This window comes from Heliconius melpomene, chromosome 13, assembly GCF_056956725.1.
Source record: "Heliconius melpomene rosina isolate 202511_hmr_F chromosome 13, ASM5695672v1, whole genome shotgun sequence".
NCBI lineage: Eukaryota > Metazoa > Arthropoda > Insecta > Lepidoptera > Nymphalidae > Heliconius > Heliconius melpomene.
The window spans coordinates 2,457,640-2,484,100 of NC_140401.1; the positions used below are offsets into that span (position 1 = coordinate 2,457,640).

General features: G+C 29.5%; 2 protein-coding genes across 4 annotated transcripts; both read left to right on the forward strand.

Annotated features, from left to right (window-relative positions):
• The first annotated feature begins 599 nt into the window (after positions 1 to 599).
• Positions 600 to 21,501, forward strand: LOC146532446 (trehalose transporter 1-like protein). 3 transcript variants are annotated; one of them, XM_085195830.1, is made up of 11 exons: positions 600 to 820; positions 6,513 to 6,566; positions 11,239 to 11,489; positions 11,857 to 12,015; positions 13,175 to 13,314; positions 16,990 to 17,222; positions 18,514 to 18,655; positions 18,989 to 19,115; positions 19,491 to 19,681; positions 19,887 to 20,025; positions 20,529 to 21,501. In XM_085195830.1, exons 1-11 carry the CDS (start codon positions 807 to 809, stop codon positions 20,648 to 20,650), a joined length of 1,572 nt encoding a protein of 523 aa, XP_085051956.1. In that variant the 5' UTR covers positions 600 to 806; the 3' UTR covers positions 20,651 to 21,501. The 3 variants fall into 3 exon arrangements, with proteins under 3 accessions (XP_085051956.1, XP_085051958.1, XP_085051957.1); XM_085195831.1 differs by lacking the exon at positions 600 to 820 and adding an exon at positions 3,604 to 3,619; XM_085195832.1 differs by lacking the exon at positions 6,513 to 6,566 and having other exon boundaries at positions 601 to 820.
• Positions 21,502 to 22,566: 1,065 nt separating this feature from the next.
• LOC146532447 (facilitated trehalose transporter Tret1-2 homolog) lies at positions 22,567 to 26,099 on the forward strand. The gene is made up of 9 exons (XM_085196650.1): positions 22,567 to 22,794; positions 23,278 to 23,436; positions 23,643 to 23,782; positions 23,862 to 24,094; positions 24,162 to 24,300; positions 24,485 to 24,611; positions 24,738 to 24,901; positions 25,312 to 25,450; positions 25,857 to 26,099. The coding sequence occupies exons 1-9, from the start codon at positions 22,593 to 22,595 to the stop codon at positions 26,042 to 26,044; spliced, it is 1,491 nt and encodes a 496-aa protein (XP_085052776.1). The 5' UTR covers positions 22,567 to 22,592; the 3' UTR covers positions 26,045 to 26,099.
• The last annotated feature ends 362 nt before the right edge of the window (positions 26,100 to 26,461 follow it).

Below are 26,461 nucleotides of genomic sequence, written 5' to 3' on the forward strand. Positions count from 1 at the left end.
CTTTATTAGGATCCTAGGGGTAACATTATTTGCACTTCGTTGCTATGTTATCGAACTATTTTATATTAACATTTGAAATCACGAAAATAAATATGATCAAAAATAATTATCGACTATTTCTTAATAGATGGACATCTATTTGTGTGTACATACACTACACACCCTCAAAAATATTTACTATTGCTCTCTTAATTCCTTTAAAATATTTACTTAAACATTTACTATTGCTTTCTTAAGCAGTGAGTCTAGTGTCAAGACTCTCTTTTCCGTGTGGAGATCGAATCAACAATAAATAATCACGTTGTCTAACCGAAATTTTAAATTTTATAACCATTGCTTATAATTATGTATTAGAAATATTACCAACAGGTTAAAAAATGAGGTGATAATAAATTTGTAAATACCACTAATTCATAATAATTATATAAATAAAAGGACTTACCCCAATAAAATTTAAATACTTTAAAAATGTCAATGGCTTTTATTATAAAGAAAAATAAGTTTCATGTGACAACGCAAAATTTAATGGCGGGAAAACAACGAAATGTCACTAGTGCTAAATGCTTAGCGCAGAAAAGTATCCATATATGCGGGAAAATCTACATATCCAGTCAGTACATACTTGTCTGTTGTAGGAAGAGGACGCGTAGAAAAATGAATAATATATCGCGAATCGTCCCAAACTTTTAGTGTTTTAGTGACAAAACTATGTGATATTACTTAATTATTATATTAATATCTATTTTCCTGTGATACTGTGTTAATTTTCATTTTTTTATAGTACGTTATATACATAAAGTGTGAAAATGACTGATGAAAAGTAAGTTGTTTAATATTTTAATTATATTTATTATTTTGAAAAATATATTCAGTTATTATTCTGATTTTTTATAAATTAAAAACAATGTGGCAAATTATATTATTTTTACAAATAACTTTTAATAATTATTACCAAGTATTTTAATAAGAATAATAAACAAAAAAATAGGTTACAATGATAGGGTCGGAACTCAGATAGAAACCAGGAATTTGGGTTCTGTTTACTTCGTCCTTTATCTTCGTACTAGTAACTAGTACCAACTCGAATGACAATGAGGTAGATTTGTTTACAAATGCGAATTCATTTGTTGCCATTATCGTACTTGATAAGTATACAAAATAATAATTAAAAACAGATATGTCCATTAATATTTAATTATATTTAAAACTCACGCATTAAATTTATTGGAAAAACAATCTACCGGTGTCATGTTAATAAATATCAGGTCGCATATAAATGTGTTATAACGAATAATATTTGCAAACTTATTTGCTTCTTGATATGTGCGTAATCGTGCATAAAATTCTTGAGCTAGAATAAATTCTGGGTTAAGCTTTTTTAAACTAAACATATTCAATGAATTTTAAGTTTAAAAATATAACAACATTAAAGATGGCGTAATAAGCCATCTTACGAGAAAACTAGTTTGCTAAACAAGATTCTATGTTTAAATATATTTAAAAAAAAGCAAGTGATTCTAATTTTGAATTCGATTCCGATCGAACTGGAATTGCGAGTTTTTGCGGTCGTACCGTTATAATTTGTTTTGCGATGTCTGCATACTTATCATTTTGGTAATGCTCTTAATAAAATTAAAATGAAATATTTTTTATTTATTTAAATATTATTGTGTTTTTTCCACATCTGTGAATAGAAAATATATTTTAGTCTGAAATTTAATTCGTATTTTTTAGCACAGGCAGTAGCTATATATGTCGTATTTTATGGCCTCGATGCAATTTAGTTAATAAAAAAGTTGATTTTATATGTAGTTTATGTTCTACTTTATCATTGAATATTTCTGGGTCAAACGCACTGCAGCACCAATAAGTTTAGGCATATACTATAATTCGTATTAAACATTAGTCATAATAAGTGAGATTCTGTCAAAATTAAATTGTGTTTTTTTTTCTTGAAAATATTACAATTTAAATATATTTTTAAATAAATTAAATACATTTAAGGGTTTATTATTATTAGTATATTTTTTAATGCAATTTAGAAATAAGTGGCTTTCCCGGTCATAGAAAGCTTTAAATGGTGACAAAGATTATAAAGACTGAAATTATCTTCTAGGATGAAATATACGCCATATGTCAATTTGTTTGTTAGGTCACAAGTACAGTAAAATTAACTGTTAAAACTGCATACTCTTAGTTAAGCTTATAGCTTTAAAATATATGTAAAAAGTCTATTCTTCTTCAAGAATTCTTCTTGTCTTTGTTCTTAATGTCATTTAAAAAAACCACTTTTTCTTAATAGGTATGTTATGACTTTAATTTATTGCAATAATTTAACAGAAACAAAAATAAATTAAGTTGTTATTAAAATTATTTATTCTTAACATATTTTTTAAATTATACACACAAAAATATGCAAATGCCGTATTTTTCTTTATTAATCACAACATATTTGGCCTGAAAGTGCAAGGTTGAGGTTATTGGCACGCCGCCAGTGTCTCCACACTAAGGAGACAACTGCTCGGTCAACGTCTTTATATTATGCTACTTACTTTACATGTTTTAACGGTTTATAACAATATCCCTTTATATTCAATTATAATAACCTATCACGTGTCGGTCTGTCACGTGCTGTTCCTACTCGTATTATTTACATACATACATAAAGAAACATTATCGCCACGAGTAAATGTTCTTAACAGTGTTCTGTAATAAATAATTAATTAATTATAAATATTTAATGGTTAAATTCATGTTTAAAATTTAATATGTAAATAATATTGAATTATACGTTTTTTACGGAAATTTTTATGCATTTTCTAAATAAATATTTTTTTTAAGCGTGTAATAATACTTTAAAAATGTTAATAATATTTTAAATTTATTATAAGTATAGATAAGTATATTATTCAATTATTTAACTTATATTCTAAATGCACTGGATCATTTATTTGCTCATAACAAATATTTACGTGTGGTGTCTCCACAGTGGTCAATTAAAAAAATAAGGGTTGTGTATAGTTGATCGAATGTTGTCCCTGTTGTTGTATTTTCTTTGCGAGCTGAATACAAGAATAATATTTTATATTAATAATTATTTCGTAAAATGTTTTTCAAGTTAAAGATTATTTTCATTGTGTTAAAATATATAATTGTGTAGAAAATAGTGATATTTCTTTAGAAGAAGTGCAAATATATATTTTTTTGCAATTTTTATGAATAATTCGAATTGGTTATTGTATGGAATTCCTTTGGCGCTAACATTATGGAACTTACTTGTATAATATAAGTAATTGATATTCTTAGATTCACTGAAATATTAATACATAAACATAGTTTTTGAAAATAATGTTTCCAAATAACGGATATTTACTTTGTATAATCTACGTACATCACGTATAGCTTAAGTGCAATACAATCATTAATGAAACGTGTAATCTACATTATTATTATATTCTTATCGCGAACATGATAATATATTAATTCTAACGTTATTAATAGTCTAGTTTGGTTTGAATTAGATCTAGAGCGCATCTTCCTTCTAATAATTTTGTTTAAGTCTCGTTTAAGTGCATTTATAAGTGTTTAGATTATATTTAATCTGTGTATAATATTTAATGTGGGTTCTAATCTTGCTACGTTCAAAATTTTTTTATACGTTTACAAAAAAAACTATTTTTCTTTCTTAAATGTCGAATAATACTTTTAAAATGTTTAACAAATTCCTTTTATTAAATTAAATTAATTTGCGTTTAAAAATTGTATAAGTGTTATATTTGTTAGTTATTCCTTTCAATTAAAAAAAAAATTCAAAATTACCATATCGTGAAATTACGGCTTTTCCGGCCCTTTTTACAATTTAAAAACTCGTTAAACTTGTAAGTAATTCTGGAAAAAAATACCTTTCTAATATTGTTTGCTGTGAACAGTAAGAATAATTTTATACTATTCATACTTACTTTATTCTAAAAATAATTTTAACGTATAAATGTAGAAAAAAAAGCAATAAATACAATTTTACATACAGTAGCCATAAAAAATAATAAATTCAAAATAAAATTACTATCTTAATATATTTTTGTATCAGATAGCAATCGGTTGTAAAAATTATATATGAATAAGTGATAATCATGCTCATCGAGGGTGACACTACGCGCTTAGTGTTTGTTATTCTATTGACATTTATCTTATCGATTGTGGACCGAGGAACTCTGTATGAATTTAAAAGTTATTTTCATGAAAGTAGCTTCTATAGATAAATTTTCGTTTTTTAGAAATTATTTTTGTAAAAAAAACTAAAAACCATTAACTAAATATGGATATAATATATTAAACAAAATGATCCTGTAGGGGTTCCCTTTTTATTTTGAGTTTCAGAACCCTAAAAAATATGTTACAGGATATATAGACACGTTCAAGGCCGTCGTGGCGCAGAGGCACAGGGGCAATATAACGCGATGGTTGCGGGTTCGATCCCACTCGGGGGAATTATTATTATTTACTAATATTTTTATGTCTTCGCTTTGGCAATCCCAGCTTGAGTTCCACCACTCAACACGCAATATCTATAAAAAACATCGGCGGAAAGTGGTAAACAGAGTGGCTTAACATTAGGTTCCCTCTGCTATATACAGGATCAGCATGGAACTGATATTTTTTATATAGAAAAGTTATAACAAAACTGATGAATAATGACTCGACAATATCTTTTTAAACAAAAATAGACATGCAAAAAGATTATATAACTTGTTACGAAGTCAAAGTTCTCGTAACTTTAGCGTCCTTGGGTTTCATTCATCACGCGGCGCAATTATAACTGACTTTGAAATAAATATATTGAAAATAAAACAAAAATTGGCACCATTTGTATTTTTTTTAATTTAACACATCGTGCTAATGGAGAAGTGCACGTGTTTATGTGGTTTGCCAAATTTTACGCTTTTAGAATATGAATCTTAAGAAAAAACTGTTTTCTTTAAGTAAAATATTTTTATTTACATTTCTGTAATAGATAGCATTCTCAATATTATATCTATTTATAAATAAAAATTCATATACATTATTTACAAAGGCTTATACGTTCATTTTTTTTTTCAAATGAGAGAAGTAACCTTGGAATCTAGTGTAAAGACAGTCCATGCCCATTAAGACACTTCCGTTCCTCATATTGCCGAATTCTAAAGGAATTGCTTGTTGTGTGGCGGAAGTTAACGCCGCGCTTTGTCCCGTTATTAGAGTGAAAAAATGATAATATTAAATGTTATATTTCCTTGAGTGGCAAACGAACCCACAACCTATCGCATTTACAGTCGTACCCTTATGCCCCTACGCCATGACTGGCCTCATGGAAGAAAGGTATATATTTTTTTATAAAATAATCTTATAGATGTAAATGTGTGTCATATTGAACACACATACAATATAACCGGTTAAATCGGGAAGTTAAATAAATATTAGGTATTTTATGTATTTGTAAACAGATAAAGTTTAATACGTATTAGACATGTTCCTGTAACTGCCTTACTTATCACTTTTAAAAATTTATAAAAAACTTTACTTTATTACGTAAACTATACAATTTAATCCATGTTTAATTTGAATCTGTGTATACATCACGTTGAACGCGAGTGTTTTGTGATGTCAATTTATTCAGCAGCCCTACAAGCACGAGGCTTTATTGGTATGAAGATTGTTTTTTTAAATGCGTTTTTCTAAGACTTTGTATAGTCAATAAGCCCTATTAACTTATTTATATTGAAAGATGTTTTTAAAGATTTTTAAAGTGTTATGTCAGTCACTTTGACAAGGTAAATACTTTTAGCAAACGTATAAAAATTTTAACGTAACGGGATTTGAACCCGGCCGCGCCTGTACGATACGATTATTAGTTACTAGCCACCCGCTCGCGGCTTCGTCCGCTGGAATTATGCAATTATTTATTTACTTATCTGAATTACTTTCGTGTTCTAATAACATTATCACTTTTAAAACAATCAAAAATTAAAATTTCAACCGATTAGTTAAAAAAAATTGCAGTAACTTAGGGAACACGGACACGAACTTTAAGAAAAGTTCGCCTCAATACAATTTGATAAACTGCACTTATATATATTAAGTTAATTTTGAGATTAGCAGGTACAAACGCACAAACAAACAAACAAACCGACAAAGAGAAAAATGTCTAAAAATTTGAAAATCATTGTTTTGGGTTACATTGATAAATGCCTCGATTAATCGCTCTACATAAAAGATATTTCTTAAATATTTTTCATGTAGCTCATTTACTGTTTTATTATAAGTATAGATTACAATGTATGTTGAAATAACATAAATTGTAATTGTATTAAATTATTATCATATTAGATATATGTTTATTATTTGCACGTGACGATGGGGTAGATAGGAAGAGCTTAGTGACTCATCACTCTGTTCTCTTATTCCTGCCAACCAAATATTCAAAATGAAGTTATTTTTCAAAATTTTATAGATAATTTATTCATTAATTAAATCAGGTGCAGGAAGATGGACGTTTCTGAAGATGAGGCAGTACCATATTATGGTTCAATGTAAGTCTATTTGGGGGTATTTCGACTTAGGTGTGGGGATTAGGCAGGTTATGCATGCGGTTATGTGAAGTTGTTTTCTTTTTATTCTATAATATTCTATAAACAATTGTCGTCGTATAATTTTAGTATTTTTATTATATTTTTATACTATGTGAAAAAAGAATTATTTCTTTTTTCTTATTATTATACATTATATATAATCTTTATTACACTCATACTTTTTGGAATATTATTTATTATTAATATTTTATACCTTTTTTATTGATAGTTGCTATCCAACTTCAGCTTTAAAATTATGCTTTCTGTTTCGTAAGGAATGGTCCTACGATTGATTTCTTGCTTATAACGTAGTAGGTCAATTGGTAATGGCGGTCATCTTGGCTGTTTCCGTCGCTAGCTCACTTTGAGTCTATTTATCCTTTTTTATAGGTTCACGCTGTATCTTGCATATAGCAGGGTAGGCAGAGGGGACCTAGTGTTAAAACACTCTGTTCCCTATGTTCGAGGCATAGTGTGCTTAGTAGTTGAACTCTACGCCACGCTTTACCTTGTTACCAGGGCCAGGATGAAAATATTATATATTTCATTTCCCCGAATAGGAATAGAACCCGCAATCGTCCGTTTACCGTCCCTACATGTTCACTATGTTCGAAGTGAAGTATTCTAAGGTTACTTTGGAGACCTCAATGGAAACAGATAGTGTTATTTTATTGAGCAATAAACTCATTTTGCCTATTAAATTTTAATAGACTATTAATATTAAGGATAAAGTTTTATTTACTAGAAAATATATTATAGGCAGAACAATGTGACAATTATTTGCATAAGTATACTTTTTATGATGTAAAGACGTCCGTTCTTATTAGGACACTGCCATTTCCAACTTTCCGCTGAATTATGCAGACATTGCGAATTGAATAGCGGAAATTAACGCCGCGCTTTGCCTCGTTACCAGAGCGAGAAAAAATATAAAATATTTAGTTCCTCCAAATGGGGAACCTATAACCGTTGCGTTTACACTGGCACTACGACGGCTACAATAACCACTTATGATTTTAAAACAACTTAAAACGTATAACCTATTAAAACTTTTAGATTCTACCACAATATTGAGTATATTTAAATATTTACTAGCAAGCGATAAAGGCCCGACGTACTCACGAGTATATGAACCGAAGTTGATAAAATTCGCAATGTTAATATTTTTACAACATAATTATTTTAAATATGAACGATTAAATTTATTTTGCTTCAATAGTTTAACTGATAAAAAGGGGATGACTTGAGTTGTTTTTGTGTTTTTGTTTTGTTTAGTTCAAATATTTCTCTTTACAAAATTGTAAGTTTAATTAAAAAGTATGCCTTTATAATATGCATAGCAGATCCAGGTTTCCTAGGTTTCTACTGCCTACCCTGCTATAGCGAAATACAGCGTAAAGATAAAAAAAATGATAAAAAGTAACCCATAAATGTTTATTTTTAACCGGTTTTAAAAAAGGAGGTTGTCAATTAATCCGAATCTTTTTTTTTTAATATAAAAATAAGTAATAGTTTAATTTAGTATAGGACTAAATTATTTTAATTTCCACGCTCTACCAAGACAAATCGCAGTGTAGAGTTCCGCCACTCAACACGCAATGTCTAAAATCTAGACGAAAAACGAACAACGAAATGTCTTGATATCAGATTTTCTCTACATTGCAAAATAAAAATATTAAAGCATTTTTTATAGCAATGAAAACCGTATCCGTCCAAAGTGCATATATATTTAGAAAAAACAATATTCATTCCTTTTATCTCTGTATTTAGATATTGCAAATTAAGAGATAAGAACGATTACACTATCAGTAATAAACAATAATAGCTATTCGAATCATTAATTAGGAGTAAAACATACAATGTCACCTGTATCTACATATTCGTAGCAGGTCAACTAAAGCCTTGTCCCACTATACATTTAAATTGTTAGGGAAGATATGGGTAGATAAATAATAATGTTAACGTTTATTTTACGATGCGTTGAAGGTATGCATAAATATGCATAATTAATTTAGATATATTTAATTTTATTAGTGTAATATTAGTACGTTTGATGTAATATGAGGTCTTCGTGGCGTATTTAGATCGATGATTGTGAGTTCGATTCCTCTCACGGGGATAAATAGTTCTTGTGTCTTCGCTCTGACAAGAGTAAGTGCGGCGTTAAGTTATGCCCGCTAGACACTAGGTTTTTTTATCTACCCTACTAAGTTCGGGATGGCGCTTGAAGATTTTATGATAGGTAATAGTATGATAAACAGCACTATGAGTCTCCAGAATTCGGCAGAAAGTGGGGAACGGAGTGTTTTAACACTAGGTTCCCTCTACATACCCTACTTTGTGCGGGATACAGCGTGAAGCTGATTTAATTTAATAATATAACGTAGAATTAGTACATATACGTTTTAAATTTTCTGTACGATTAATAATTATTTTTTTTATTATAGACATCCTTTTTAGGGAAAAAAATGGACAGGATTCTTTCACGTAAACTGCGCGTGCAACAAGTAGTCACCCATGCGTCATAGCGTCACAACAATTGTTTTGTTTTATTATGACAAACGATAATGTAGGTCGGGCAGCTTATCTGTTATATGGAGTTATCGGGCAAGATCATTTAATCACCACATGACATGGGGTGGTGGGTGGTTCCCCATTCTTGTATCTATTTATGTCGTAAAATTTAGAGTTATATCTGATATTATTAACGTTATAGCCTTGAACTCATCATTTTTTTTATTCATATGAATTATATTAAAAAAAACATATTAAAGGAAAAGAATGATAGGGCTACTGACTTATATATTTGTACTAAATAATATTTCATTAATATTATAGGTTTTGACTCCATTGTAAAGACAATTAGACTATACTAAGTTGTAGAGTCATTTCGTCTGGCAAGATAAAGTTGTTAATTAAAATTATTATCCATTTATTTGTTATCACAATTATTGGAATAATATGATATAAAACGAGTCATTATTTTATATATAGGTATGAAGTACATCTATATACATACATATAAATAAAATTGAAGTCTGTGTGTGATTTCAAAATCACCGTGTTTTTTCAACTTTATATAATTATTTAAACGATACTAAAACACAAACAAACAATTTTGAAATTTTTGTCTGTCTGCCCTTCTGTTTGTCCGGGCTAATCTCCTTAACCGGTTTATGGGACTTGCATTTAAAGTTACTGAGGGGTTGTGGAGCTATATTAAGTTACTTTTTATTCCAGAATCTTCACCGTACCGCCTATAGATAGATATGAAATAAATAAACACTTTTCTATCAAATACCACATTTTTTGTAAGCAAAATAAAAAAAAAAATCAAAAAATTAAAATTACGATTTATTTATACTCTAAACACACTTAAGCAATATTAAACAAAATAAGTTAATATAATATTTATAAACAATGTTATTGAAAACATATAAAACAAAAATGAATAGAAATTATAAATACTTTAGCAACAGAACAATTATCCTCGAAAAGGAGGCACAGAAACGATCAATTAAATGCTCATCTAAAGTCATTGACACCAACAAGTGGATTGTAAACAGCGCGGCGTGCTATCAGCACGTGTCTAAAATAAATACATACTTCTATATTTATTAATTAGTACTATTTTCTTATACTATATGACATTATTATAATATGTTGTATATAGTTAAGGATTTTCGTTAACTGGAAATTCAGAAGAATTTTAAATCTCGGGTGCAAAATTCAGGAAAAAATTAAAATAAGAAGATAAGGTTTCGTCTTACTATTACTTGTATGTTGCGGCTTAAATCGTTTAAAAATACTTTAAATAAAACTTTCATAATATAAATACTCGGTCAATAGACGCGGCGAGGATGAGAACGAGATTCTGGGTTCAATTCCCACTCGACGAAATTAAATATTTAATATTTTCTATTTATTATTATTTCTATATAATAAATGATAAAGCTAGCTAGATAGAGCTGCCAATATCACAATATGACTCAATAAAGGTCGAGCTGATAGTGTTGATAACCGTAACTAGTAGTATCTAACAACGTGCTTCATAATGAATGTCGATGATAGTGTTATTTATAGGGTAAACTTATTGATATAATTCATTATAAGATATAGATATTTTAAATATTTTTTAAGAGTATTTTTATATAAAATGTTATTTAAAGAAGATATTTGAAGGAACTTCTTAGCTTTCTATAGATGTATCGTGCAGTTGCCAGGTCCATCGCGATGCAGGGTGAGGAGCTAGAGTAGTAGAGCGACCCAAACGAAAACTTTTCTCTTTTTTAGTGTGCTTTCTCTGTTCGACCTTAGATAGGGAATCTAACCAAATGATAATAGCTGAACACACATATGCATATATTATTTATATACATTAAATATGTATTAAATATATCAGATTTTATGTATAGATATATAAGAATAATAGAATGATTACAATTATTTACTTGTTGAAACAAACGCGTCACGGTGCGTGTCCAACCTTCTATTATAGTACGTACTCTAATAAAATAAGCGAATTTGTTTAACACCTACTCGTAGACTCGTTAATATCGTGACGAATTAATTGCCATGAAAACTACAATATTTATTTAAATTATTATTTTGAAATATGTTTTTTATATTACAGGAACGATTCTATGCCTTTTATAAAAAATGGGCCTTCACCAGTCATCACCAAGACCTCCAAGCCGGCGAAGTCGGTTAAACCGGGTAAAGAAGGGAGAGGGAAGGCTTTTAGACAAATTATAGCATCGTTTATTGCAAATTTGGGCACCATTAATACGGGAATGGCTTTTGGGTTCTCCGCAACAGCATTACCTCAGCTGAAGAGTGCTACGTCTAGTATACAAATTACGGAGAACCAAGCTAGTTGGATAGGTATGTCTCGTTTTAACTTTTATTTTAACTGTTTTATAGGAAAACAACAATGTGTTAGTTATAATATGTACTTGACATATTTACAAATGTTAAGTATTTTTCTGATTGCGTCGTCTGACTAATGACGTGTAGGTTCGATTCCCACTCGTAAAAATGATTATATTTAAATTATATTTACTTTCCACGCTTTAGTACCCAAAGCACGAAGGTGATTCACCACTCAAAACGTAATTGAAAATTGGGAACACAGGGTTTTAACATCAGGTATCAGAAAAATGAATGAAAAAAAATGAATCTATAGAATTATGTGCGATTCTTTCAAATTAAGTTTTATAAATATTTCTATTTGCAAAACTTTTACTTCCAGCCAGTTTAAGTTCCGCCGGTACGCCAATAGGATGCATAATCAGCGGTTACCTAATGGACAACATCGGTCGCAGGAGAACTCTTATCATCACAGAAGTGCCGCTCATCATAGGATGGCTCCTTATATCTTGTGCTCAGAACGTTCCCATGCTTTATGTTGGTAAGTATCTAATAATGTGTATTTGATTAAATCCATTGTATCAAAAGAGAGAGTGAGTGAGTAGTGTCAATAATACGGAAATCGGAAAAATGTAGAGTCTTAAAATTATATATTCTAGATAAACATGAAGTTGCAAAAATAAGTATTTGTAAGAATTACAAGTTTATTTAATATTTAAATAATAACAAACCTTAAAATTGTCCCAATTTTAGTAAATAATTTCATAAAAACGGCGCTACAGTTCATTTCTACTAAAGAATAGAGATATAGATATTTGCAAGGCAAACAACTCTGTGAATATATTGTTATGCTCGCCATATTTCGCATAAAATTTTATATTTTTTATTATTAAAACATTACATAGAATACATAGAATAAATATATTCAACCTTTATATGTTTGTTATTAAATTATATCAAAAAATAAAATTTATTTAATATTGGTTTTTCTTCATAATATTAATATTTATATGCAACTCGCGGCATCGTTGTGAGCAATTGGGACATGGTCACGCGATGGCTCATGTATTCAAACTCATTTAATATATTACTGACAACAACGCTTTACTTATATTTTACCAACTTAACAAGTGTCTATCTTTTTATCTATCTATTTAAGATTTTTATACTTAAGTTAAAAAGATAACATTGTATATTGTAGCGTTGTATATAATTTCAAATGGTCTTTTAAAACATATTATAAAATATACAAGGCGCGACACAAATACATTCATAATTTTTAAAATATTTTTTAGTTCCATATTAACTATGTAAAGAGCCGTGGAGATTTCCGCATTCCAACGCGTAGTACCTACAATGCGCTTAGAAATTAATTATGTGAGGAGATAAAGAGAGATTTAATTATTATTTACTTATCATCATAATTATGACCATCATGGCACGGTAGCACAGGGGCCGACTGCAATCTTGATAATTGTGGGTTTCATATTCACTCGGAATGATTATATTTAAATTATTTTGACTATCCCGATATAGTAAAGCATAGCACAGCGTTGAGTCCTTCACTCACCATACAATGTCTTAAAATAGACGGCAATTGTATAACGGATCTTGTTCGTATTAGTTTTTCTCTCAGCTCTCTGCCTTTCGTTTTTGTTATTGTTTTTTTTTACTGTAGGTAATATTATTATTCTTTATAGGCAGATTATTAATAGGCTTCGGATCTGGAATGGTGGGTGCCCCAGCCAGAGTTTACACTTGTGAAGTATCTCAACCTCATCTCCGAGGTATGCTGGGGGCCATGGCGTCTGTTGGTGTTTCTACTGGCGTCTTAATACAAGTAAGTATATTTCATTAAAAGCACGAGGAGACCAGGGGCGCAATACCTTTAGAATTCGGCAGAATTTCGGCAGGGGAGCGGAAGTGTCTTGATGGGAACGGAGTGTCTTAACACTGTGCTACCGGGTTCACTCTGCCTGCGGGATACAGCGTGAAGTAATAAAAAAATTATCTATTTCTTCTTTTAAAAAAGATATTGTTGTAATGTTTAAGTATTAAAATTCCGTAAAATTTTTTAATGTTACAAAAAAAACAATATAAAACAGTTTTTATTAAATATTTATTAGCTAGTTAGCAACACCACTAAAAATGGTATAAATTAACTTGTACTCATTACATACTTAACAAAACTAGAGAACGAATTGACGCGTACAATACCAATTGAATAAGCAACGTTTGTTTCACAAAAAAAATGTGTTATACAAATTAGATTGTTTAACATATTATGGTAGAGTGTGTAATTTTTATTTAGTTAATTTAAAGTATTTCTTAAAACATTATTTAAATAAAATGCAGTACTGCAGTGCAGTATATAAACTATAACTGTGCCTCCATACTCCTTCGCCTGCGCCTTCCTTTTTTTTGCGTAAAAAGGGGTAGAAAGTTTTAGCTTCACATATATTAATATATTGATAAATTATGTTTATTAATTATATTATGTTATTATATTATTATATTATTTAAACCTGACCAAAACGTATTAAATAATTTAAATAACTTAAATAATCGTCATTTTTATGCCACGTTTACATCTATATAACGAAATTGTTACGTGCTCGTATAGCATTAATAAAATAATCATGTTAAAGCCACGGCAAACACTTATTTTCTACACTATTGTAATATATTTTAATTCTTATCTAAAAAATGTTTATTAAAAATAAAATGAAGGCCAGTTGTGGCGTCGGGGCACAAAGTGGGGCAGGTTGTGGGTTCGATTTCCACTCTTCGAAAATTGTTTATAAACTTTATGCATCTTCTGAATGATTCTTAATTTCTACGTTCTCCCCGTTTCCATATCAAATTTGTTTTTTAAGTCGCGAAAGTTAATATAATATGTATTTTTTTAAGATTTCAAGAAAACTCTTTGAAATTATTTATTGAATTAGCAACCATAGCTATATCTATAGAAGTTAGTTAGAGTGTTATGAAAAAAAAATTAAAACATTTTTCGTAATGTTTTGTAATTTCCGTTATCTTATACTTTCGTTACTATCTCTTAATCATAATAAATATTATGTGTGTACAGTACATCAATGTAACATACCTAATTACTTTATTTACTTTTATGACTACTTATAGACATTGTATAGCCACTATAGTCCTATGCAGTGCAGGTCTTTTTACGTAATATTTAATTTAATAAAATGTCCTTGAACTTTAAAAAATAATTTAAACAAATAACAGATATAAAACTAAAAACCTCCTTTTTAAGGTTATGGTAAAAAACCCCATTTCTAAATATCGTAACAGTGTTTTTAAAAATACTCTAAAACTAAGAGAAATTACCTCTTAAAATTGTACATTGTTTCTATTATTGGAATCATAATTCACAGATAACAACAATAAGTATCAAAACAAATGCCAACGTTTATCTATATCAATTAAATATGCAATGACCGATAAATTATAACCACTATATATATAGTAACAACTTATCTAGGGATTATTTTATATCAATATCTATGAGGGTCCATTGTAATTTCTTTTGTAACCGACTCTTTTGATAAAATATTTACGAAATTAAAATAAAATCTTATAGATGTTTCGTCATATTTATATAATATAGGGATATTATTAAAAATGTTCGTATTATTATTAAATTAATAAAATGAAAAGCATTAAAGTTTAATAGTAGTATTAGTTTAATCTACCGTTTTACCAATTCTGAGGGGCTCATACTATACGCCGTAAGCCCCTGTAAATAGCAAGACAGGCACAGAGAACCCGGGAACCTAATGTTAAGAGAGTTCCGTTTTCCACTTTTCCCCGAATTCTGGAGGCATTGCGTGTTGAGTGGTAAAACTCAAGACCTAGCCCTGGTTCGACACGAGAGCAAAAAAATTATTAAAATATATTTCAGTTCAGTGGAAATCGAACCCATAACCTATTTCGTTTACAATAGCACGTTTATGCAGCTGCGCTACGACTGGCTTTAACTTTTTTAATACATTTACATTACTGTATATTTTTCTTATTTACATTTAATGACGTACGATAAGATGTGTACATTTTTAATTAATTAAATATGCTTCATATAAATAGGACATATTATATTGTTTAAACTTGTTTTTATGGACGCTTTAATATACTTAATCATTTTGTTTGTTATTGTGTAAGCGTAAACGTTTTTTGAATATTTTATTTACTTTATTTTTTGTTATCTGTAATATAGATTAAAAATATCAAAGATAGCTTTGTTTATGGCAAAGATTATATATAATTAATGATGCAATTGGGTTTTACTAATCAAATGATTGTAGAAAAATATACGATAATCTATTGCATTGCCAAGTATTGTTTATTATTTATTATACCAAATTATGTTATTATTCTTTATATTATATAAAAAAATATTCATAAACTTCGACATTTTCAATACATTTACTGATTTTAAAAATGTTAACAAAAACAATAATGTATTTTTGTGGAATATGAAAATATTCCACACCGTGACGCCTACCAAAATTGTATATTTTATGTACTTATTAGAAGCAATGTATTAAATAGAAGTAGTGGAATATATCTTAAAATAAAATGAAGTTTCAATTTTATAAAGATACCTGAAATAGATACCGAGAAATAAACTGTAACGTTTAGGATTGTTACCGACATAACTCCCTTACTCTTAAATTTTCCCATTCTTATCGGGCCTTTTATAATAAGAAATATCAAAGTATATCTCAGCGTTAACAGTCTGTCAACTCGCGTATATTTCCATTCTTCATCATCATCATCATCATCGTCATCTATCTTCTCACATAGTGTTATATACTCCGTGCATGTCACGCCTACAAATATTTACAATCAATGTTAGCTAATTTCTGCACGACCTTCCGTTCTACGCCCCTTTTCCGTAAACATATTGTGGATACTGATAACCGGTAATTGAACGGCAAGTCTGTTTGTTCGCGTAAAATTAGAATGGTTTGAGACAAACAGTACGGACGTAGCTTTATTAGTTAACTACATACAACGTCAACTATGACGTTGACGACGGAGAGTTGAAATGAGACTAATTATACAATTTTTGAGTGGTGAGCGTTTCTAATCATTTTGTTAATGTTTGCTAGTTGTCGATCGATACGTAAAAACAATTTTTTAGTAATATTTTAAAGAAATATTTATCAAATAGAGGCAAGACCTGTTGCAGGGGAGCAAGCGTATGACTGTCCTTAATATACTCTGATCCCTACTTTCCGGTAAATTTTCGAGGCATTTTGTATTAAGTGGAGGAACTCAATACTAGTAATTTACATACGAGTATTACTTATATATTTATTTACATATTTATAGAATAAACATTCTCAAGCAATCAGCTCTCTATATTTTTTTCAATAAAACCCGAAGAAACTATTTATAATATACAAATACAATGATTGAAGTAAAAATAAAATAATATTTTTGTACTATAAATTTATTCGTATGCTATTAACTAGATATTTCTTATTTTCAGTACGTAATAGGCAGTGCGACTTCTTGGAATATCTTGGCTGGAATAAGCGCAATAGTGCCCATACTGTCGTTATTGGGAATGATATTCTTACCGGAAACACCAAACTATCTTCTAACTCAGGATAAAGAAGAAAAGGCGAAGTCTTCTTTAGCAAAGCTCAGAGGATCTACTTGCAATTTACAAGATGAAATACAGAAAATGGTATCGTTCAAAGAGAAGAATCACGTGGAACCGTAAGTTAACGATAGACATTTAGATATTTTGTTCTGAAATATAAAACAGAAATACGTAAATATGGCTTAAATTATTTCTTTACTTTAAGCTCATTGCATTTTATATTATAAAAATATAATGCATGCTTATTTCTAGTTTGCTTATATAAAGGAAGTTAAACAATGTGTTTATTTGCTATACATAATCTTTAATTCAATTTACATCATTTATTTAATACAAACACGACGTGTGTTTTTGTTTCATACATATTTATGTACAGTCCATACACATACATACATATATAATATAATATATGTGAACTACAAATAAATTAATGTCTATAATAGTCTATTAAATTAGTAACTATTGTCTGGTACTAATAGTAATTGTTCTACAAGTGCGAACAACGTTTAAAGAATATGTTGTTAGATCTATATTACAATATATATTACTTTAAAATATATTACGCTATTGTAGCGTGGTAGAAGTATCTGACCGTAAATGTGATAGTAATGGGTTCGATTCTCACTCGGGGAAATATATTTAAAATTATTTTTAATACCCGCTCTAATAAACAAAATGCAACGTTACGTTTCACCACTAAGCGGAAAGTGGCGAACGGAAATTAGGGTCAGAGGGGCTCTACTACTATATAATAATAAATTTATTTTCAAATTTGTCTGTTGTAATGCAATTATAATGGTTTTTTATATACAAAATAGTTTTAGGATCGAATTCCACTGCTCATAATTTTCTAGCTAGGCAAGTGAGATTCCACACTTAGATCTATTTGTCTAAGGATCTCTTTGGTCTTAACATACTCGTATAAGTGCGTTGTCAATAAGGTATATCATTTTTCAAAGGTGTTTATTTTTACATCTGTTTGCTCGCGTGGTTTTATAAACCACAACTCCCTTAGGTTATCTAATTTGATTAACAGCTGTTTTGTTATAGGTAGGACAGATTGTTATATTTCATTTTTAAATTTATCGATAAGAATCAATACAAAAAATCTTTTAATAAATAATAAATACAAAAATATATATAATATACTGCTCCAAAAATACTAAATACGCTTTGCCAAAGTTTGTTTTATATGTAGTTTGTAAAGTTTTAAAACTGTACCATTTATATTAATAATTTCGCTCGATTTTATAATATCGTCGTTCTTGTTGTAGATCAAGAAATGTCTGGCTCATTTAAGGAATGTCATATAATGTCCCTTACAAACCTAACCCTAGCCTACCCTAATCAAAAATATACTACTGTTTAAGTATTTTTTTATTTACAATGATTAATATAAATTTTCAGTTTAAAATCACCAAAGCAAATAATCAAAGCTCTCATGTCGCCTTCTGCGCTCAAGCCATTTGGAATCCTCGCGCTGTACTTCTTCATATACCAGTGGTGTGGTGTCAATACTATCACTTTCTACGCTGTTGAAGTTTTTGAAGTGAGTACCTAAATATATATTTTCTAAATTATTGAGGTAATATGTTGTTCTGATGTTTTCGAAAGTGGAGAACGGAGTGTTTTGACACTAGGTTTTCTTTGCGAACTATCATAAAAAATGTAGGCACCTTTAGTGTGGGGCACGAAGATATGATACGTTACATTTGTTCATTAACTATTAAAATTAAAACTGATTAGGCTTAATATTTATTTTTTTAAATATTTTTTGTTTATTTAATAAAACAAATAAAAAAAAAATTATATATTTAGTGTAAAATTTCGTATTCGAAACTTAAAACAACTAAAATATTTGATATTTCTTTTTATTTTCCAGGCATCCGGCGCAACTCTAGACAAATATTACTTGACAATCTCTATGGGAATACTTCGTGTTATATTCACGGTGGTGGGGTGCATACTTTGTAGGAGATGCGGTAGAAGACCCTTGACTTTTGTATCATGTAAGTCCTTTTTTTACATTTTTTATATAAATATGATTTTTTTAAATACCTCTATTTCGTTGTACAATGCTTATAAATAGAGCACACACTTCCACTCTGCTGTGCGGAAAATAAGAATGTAATTATATTTTTATTGTTCCGTACTTTAGTACGGTTTACAATTACAATAAGTACTTCGAAAGAAATATGGAATCAATTGGTTCCTTTTGTTGTCCGCTTATGAAAATCATTTTCTCGTGGACATACTCGTATGAAGCTGAAATTGGAGTCCAGAGCGCAGAAAAAATGACTTCTAAGTCAACGCAATCAAAAGATTCTTCGTAGTCCGACTCATACTTGAATGATTACTTATCTTATATTTATACAATTTTCTAGCTCTCGGCTGCGGGTCAACCATGATCTCTCTCTCCGTGTACCTGTACTTCGTGAAGTACTGGAAGGAGAACGACATGGTGCCACAACACTCCTGGATCCCGGTCGTCAGCATCTACGCCTTCACTATATTCTGCACGTTGGGGTATCTGATTGTGCCTTGGATTATGATAGGGGAAGTTTATCCTACTCAGGTATGGTTTTTTTATATATTAGTTTCATATATGTAGTTAAAGTCATTAATTTAATAACTTTTGTTCTAAGGAATAAGACCCCAATAAAAATGACATATTTTAGTCAAGATAAGATTTATTAAAAGTATATATTTTTTAAATAATTTATAACTTTTGCAATATTATATGACATGACTAATAAAACTATTTTTTATTTATTTTCTAGGTCCGCGGTATAATAGGCGGTATGACAACGTGTGCTGCGCATCTGTCTATATTCTCAGTGGTCAAGACGTTCCCGCTGATCAAGCACTCTTTGAACGACTATGGAGCTTTCGGCTTGTACGGCGCTATGTCTATTGCTGGTATGTTACCTTACATGTCAGGAAGAGTTTAGTGACCTGTCACTCCTTTTCTGTAACATTTTTATTAATTGAATACGTGTTGAGTGACGGATTAAAATGCCACGTTTTGCTTTATAAGGACGGATAAATGTTTACATCTTAAATAAAAATATACCTATGAGTAAAAGTTAGACTACATTATATAACTTAAATGTATAACTTGGTTACTTTATACCATTCGTTATCCACCATTTAGAATTTATATTGTTAATATATTATAGGAGAGAGAGTTTATAATATAGACTACTATAATGGCAATATGTAAATTTTAATATGTGCTTGGAATTAAATGCTTTGGGTGTTCACTCAGGAAGCTAATTATTAGAAATGAAAATAAATATTTCATTTCCCCGAGCGGGAATAAAACCCACAACCCAGTCACATTAACAGGCACTCTTTGTGCCCCTACACCACGACTGGATTTAGATTATTTTTAGAAATATCTAACATTATTTCATTTACAGGAACGGCATTCTTCTACATCTTCCTACCAGAAACTAAAGGAAGAACGCTACAAGAGATAGAAGATTACTTCAGTGGAAGAACAAAGCAGCTTAAAAAAGCCAGTATTACGGAAACTGCTTGAGTAAATGCATATGTTAAAAGTTATGTGAAAAAAAATATTTAAATTAAACAGATAGTTTGGAATATATTTATAAATATAAAACAAAAGGTCAGTGTATCAGTTGTTTATATATATAGAGTAGAGTGTTATATAATATCTTAAGATTGATCAAAGGATTTATCTTAAGATAAATCTGACGATATCTATTTAGATATTCCAGTGTTTTATTATACATAAATGTATATATATGTATAAGAGTTGTTGGTGCTCTGTAAATAATTTAGTTTTTTATAATGAAATTATTTAAATAATTTTTGAATATGTACTTATTTTATTATACATACATATATATATAATATAATTATATAAATAGAGTTCAAAAATATAATTAGGTGAATGTTACATATAGTCAATATTTTTTAAATATAATTGTATAAAAATAAATAAAAAAAAATAACGCCTATATTTATATATGAATAGGATATAGATTATTTAATATAATTGTAATACTGAAAGTATTGAAATTATCAAAACTGAATATTTTTCGAATCATTTTTATACAAAAGCATGGCTTATGTCTAATTGTCTAAATACATGTATTTTTGTATAAAGTATTATTTATTGTAATAATGTTAAGTGAATAAAGAAACGAAGTGCCATTTTAATAATTGAAAATTATATATTTTTATTATTATATTAAAAAAAAAACATTTACAAAATGGCAGCTTCGTTAAAAGCAAATATGTAAATAGACTTTGTTTGTAAATAAGTCTTTAGAATAAATGTTGTGATATAACAAACTTTGGAACAAACTTGTTACCTTAAAAGTATTTGTTGATGTTTTATGAAATAAAATAATATGATTGTTTTAATTTGTTGTTTTATTGAAAATTCTTAATTTAACTGATATATGATTGTTTGTTGAGGCATTCGTGGCGCAGGGGCACAAACTGTGACTGTAAAATCGACAAGTTGTGGGTTCGATCCCCACTCGAGGAAATGAAATATTAATATAAATTAATTTTTATTAAAAGTCATGGATGACATGAAGCCGCGAGATGGTGGCTAGTATATCATAAAATTATTACAAAAGGAACTAGAGAAAACGAAATGCTAACTTTATGCCGATACTCATACGTGATCAACGTTTTGCAAAAAAAGAACGGTTTTTACGATCTTATGACTCGATAGTTCCAATTCAATCGAAAATGTGGCGCATTGTTTTCTTTTACCTTCTTGTTGCTTGGTGCAGAGCGGACTTAGTTCAGTTATTCAAGGAAAAAGGTAAATTCTATATGATTTTCTTGCATAAAATGTATTTTTTTAATTCCTTTTAACTACAGCCCAAAATGTTATTCTAACAGCTTTATCATTTAGTTTTCTTTTATAAGTATTGATGATATTATAAATTATAATGTATTCTAATTAAAACATTGACACTAGAGTTTAAAAGATATTCCAGCATAGTATACAATACAAATGTCCACATATATTATAACAGTAGAAAACTTTACAGGAAATAACCCAACTCGAGACGCTGATGGTATAGAATTCGATTCCATATCGAGGAGTTCCCTCCTCCAAATACTATCAGCCTTTGAAGAATACGTGCACAGTCAGGTGGGAAAGAATGGAAAGGCGACATTTACCGCAGATTTTGCTAATAACAAGTATACAAGACCATATGTGTATCCTAAAATGACAAAGGTTCATTAAATAAATTTCGAATTATTTTTGGTGTTTTAAGAATATTTTTTTTTATAATAAAAAATGATTTATTTTAAAAAAAGTTTTTAATTACTTTACCATTGTCATACAACAAATTGAAGCACTATATGCAGAAATCTTAGACATTATATTAAAAAAATAAGCACATGTATACGTATTGTTAGAGTGATAGATGTCACAGCAGTTTTTAAACATAAGGCTGTATTAATACCATTTATAATATCATGACTTAAAAATGCCCACGGAATTACAAGTAAATTATCCAGATCCTGGGTTTTGGACGGCGACGTCGATGATCCAATTAGGGTATGGCGTTTGGATAAATCTGTCGATGGTGACCATTGGACTGGCTTTTGGCTTTTCAGCAGTCACTCTTCCGCAGCTGAGGTTACCTGATTCGGTTATTAAAGTGACCATCGACGATGAATCTTGGATTGGTTGGTATAACATAGAGAATAGATTTGTATGTAGAAGGAGAATACTAAGAAATTACTAGTTACATAAAAAAGTAAAGTATAGTTATCCCAGTATCATTATACTTCATTTGTATATTTTTTTCTATTCATAAATATTATTAATATCTGTAGCTACTAGTTTTATGATTGATAAATTTATACAAAGATGTCAATTTCGCTATTTCTAACAGAGAAAAGTATAAAAAAGGTAATTAAATGTGTTTATTTCAAATTTGGGCCTAATTCCATCTCTCCAGGCGTCTGTTAGAGAAAATACAGAGCCCAATATCAAATTATCTATTTGTATTCCTGTCTGTTATAATGTTTAATTTTATATCAAAATAATAAAAAAAATATATATTTTTTTACTCTATAAAAATATTATTTTTTGTACCTAGCTATCTAATAAAAAATGTAGTAGTAATTTACTAAAGATAACCTTTAAAGCATTGTTATTATTTTCAGCCAGTGTAATGCCTCTATTCTCTCCTTTCGGCTGTGTACTGTGCGGTTATTTGATAGACAAGTTTGGTCGTCGCACTATGTTGATATACAGCCAACTGCCGGTGTGCCTCGGTTGGTTATTTATCAGTTTGGCGGATTCGGCTAAGAAAATCATTATCGGTAAGCCTTTAGATTATATAGTCCTTTTTTAAAATTTAGCTCCATAATATTATTCAATTGTTGAAATTTCAATATATTAATTATCTATATGGCATTTACTTCATTGATATATTTTTCTGTCTTTCTATTCTTTTCTTTCAACTCAAGACATTTTTACGACAATACTTATCAAATAATAATTAAAAGAATAAATAATAACATTATAGGCAGAATAATAACTGGTGTCGGCATCGGAATGGTGATGAGCGTTCCCAGGGTTTATATGACGGAGATATCTTTGCCAAATATGCGCGGCGTTATCGGCTCCTTCCCCAATATTGCTATGTCAATTGGGATTACCGTACAGGTGATATTTTGGTTATTCTTATACATGACGCCTGTGTATATTTTTAATTTATTTCTATATACTTTAACTTAAATTTCAGGCAGGCTTAGGATCTGTATTCAAATGGACAGTTTTATGTTATATAGCTTGCGCATTCGCAATATGTTTATTCCTTCTCAACCTACATCTCCCTGAAACACCGTATTACTTAATTCAAAAGGATTTACCAGAAGACGCTATTAAATCACTTAAAAAGTTTCGCAGCAAAAAATACAATATTCAGCCGGAAATGGATGACCTACTTGAATTTAAGAACGACAACGAAATTCGTAGGTAAATTTTTGCTATACGAGTTAATTTCAAATTAGTTTCTTATTAATTTATTTTTAATTTTTTTTAGATTAACCTTTGTGGAACAACTGACTGCACTCCTAAGACCTTCCGCGTATAAGCCGTTTTGTCTAATGACAATATATAAGCTTATAGCGGAACTGTCTGGTTCATCAATTATTTTTATGTGGACCGTTGATATTTTAGAGGTGAGTTTTCATTTCTGTAGCTTTACTTAATTAATAATAAATGAGTGAAATATAAGAAATTATTTGTTAAATCTTGTTAAAAGCTAGTTATTTTAATTTGTTTCAGACTATTTATAGTTGTTAATACGGAAAATTCATATAAAAATCAAAGAAATCATTTTAATATTTTAAAATTTCTTTTTAGAGATCTAAGTCATCCATCAATGCTGATGTAGGAAACTTTATACTTGGCATTACGAGAATAATTATGGGACTATTTGTGGCTGTAATTATATTTCATGTTGGGAGAAGAACTTTAGCGCTTACTTCTGGTATAAATTGATACTTTTTAAGCAAACTTTTGTTACTTTTTTCATCAGAGGGAGAAGCTACTTAATTTCTTTATAAAATAAAGTAAAAATTCGCTAATTTTTTAAATATATTTCAACTGTATCCAGGTCTTGGCGTAGGCATAGTATGCGTGTCTCTCGGGCTCCTGATCCATTATGAAACGCAATCCACCATATTGCCGCAAGTTGGCTTCATGCTCTACATCATGTTTATTACCGCCGGCTACTATACTCTACCGCCGTTGATTATGTACGAATTATATCCTTTACAAGTAAGTTTTAACTATCTATTTTCTCTTTGTATGCCTTTTGATATTTATTTTCATTGTTATATAGGAGGTCAGTCACGACTCAGGGGCACAATGTGTGATTGTAAAGGTGACTGATTGTGGGTTCGATCCCCACTCGAAGAAATGAAATATTTAATATTTTAATTTTTTTGCTGTGGTGTCGAGGCAAAGCGCTGCATTAAATTCTGAAGGCATTGAAGAAGAATTGCCTCCAGAATTCAGTTAATAATGGAGAACAGAGAGTCATAACACTAGGTTCCCTCAGTCTACCTTGATGTGTGCGGGATACAGCGTGAAGCTGATTTACTTTTTAATTTGCAATACTTTCATCTCCCCCAATATGCTACGCACAATTGTAGAAGTTGTTTGTTGTTCTGTATATTATATTTTAGGTAAGAGGACTCCTTGGTGGGATATCGCTTATGAATTTGAATTTATTAATTTTCTCAGCTAACAAGTGCTATCCGTATATAAGAGATTTTCTTGGATTTCCGTATACCATTTTAGCGTTTGGTATTTGCTCCTTGCTAGGTAAATATCTATCAGTTTTATTATCAGTATTTTTATTCACATGCAACTCATGCATTATGCTATGTAGGCAGAAAAATGATTTAGGTTATATCACTTTACACACCTTATCGATTACTTAAGAGTAGTTTCTTCTCTCTCTGATCAGTTTATTTAACAGCAATTGTCCGTAAAACCAACTAGCTGCTGCTGCTATTCTGTTGATATCTATATATATAAATAATATTTATATATAATATAATTTATTTATATATTTATAATACTCGCAGAATATTTTTGAAAATCATTTGCATTCATTTGAATTTTTTTAACTTATTTAATGAGTGATTATATATTTTTATTATTTTTATTTTTTAGTGCAGTAAGTAATATAAAAAAATAGTGTTTAAGAAACAGATTCTTCTTCCAGGCTGTATCTTCTTATACTTCTGCCTGCCAGAAACAAAAGATTTGACTCTACAAGAGATCGAAGAATATTATAATGACAGACGATCAACTTTAATTTCACAACGGAGACTCATGTCGATGCAGTTGTTACATACTGTTAGTAAAAGCGCAGTGAACTCGTCCCATCCTAAAGAAATCGACAGAAAGTAAATTTTTCGTCCAAGAGACTTTTCGTAATGGTTAAAGCTATAATATTTCTAAATAAATAAAGCATAAGTTTTCTTGTGCGTGTGTTTTTTTAATTACTTATTGATCACAGTTTTTGGTATAGTTACCTATATATTTGTAATTTTAAAATAAAAACTTCATTGACATTTCAATGTTTACATTTAAAGATTATTTTGTGCCGGTATGTATGTTTAGCATCTGGATGTTTTCATTCTTTCCAAGATTTGATTTTTTTTTATTTTTGCTTGTAATTAAATAAGCGCCAAACGCTACACTCTCTCCATATCTTTTTGGCCTCGTCTACTATCATCAACCCGCAGATGCCCTCCAGGGGGGCCTCATCTTTTTAAGTGACTTCAAGTATCATCGATACTGTGTTCTCGATGGTCAACCGATGTG

Coding starts and splice junctions, on each gene's coding strand:
- LOC146532446 (XM_085195830.1), top strand. Junction 11,490..11,856: donor GAACCAAGCTAGTTGGATAG/GTATGTCTCGTT, acceptor TTTTACTTCCAG/CCAGTTTAAGTTCCGCCGGT. Junction 19,116..19,490: donor ACCCTTGACTTTTGTATCAT/GTAAGTCCTTTT, acceptor ACAATTTTCTAG/CTCTCGGCTGCGGGTCAACC.
- LOC146532447 (XM_085196650.1), top strand. CDS start 22,593: ATGCCCACGGAATTACAAGTAAATTATCCAGATCCTGGGTTTTGGACG. Junction 24,095..24,161: donor AACGACAACGAAATTCGTAG/GTAAATTTTTGC, acceptor AATTTTTTTTAG/ATTAACCTTTGTGGAACAAC. Junction 24,301..24,484: donor GGACCGTTGATATTTTAGAG/GTGAGTTTTCAT, acceptor ATTTCTTTTTAG/AGATCTAAGTCATCCATCAA.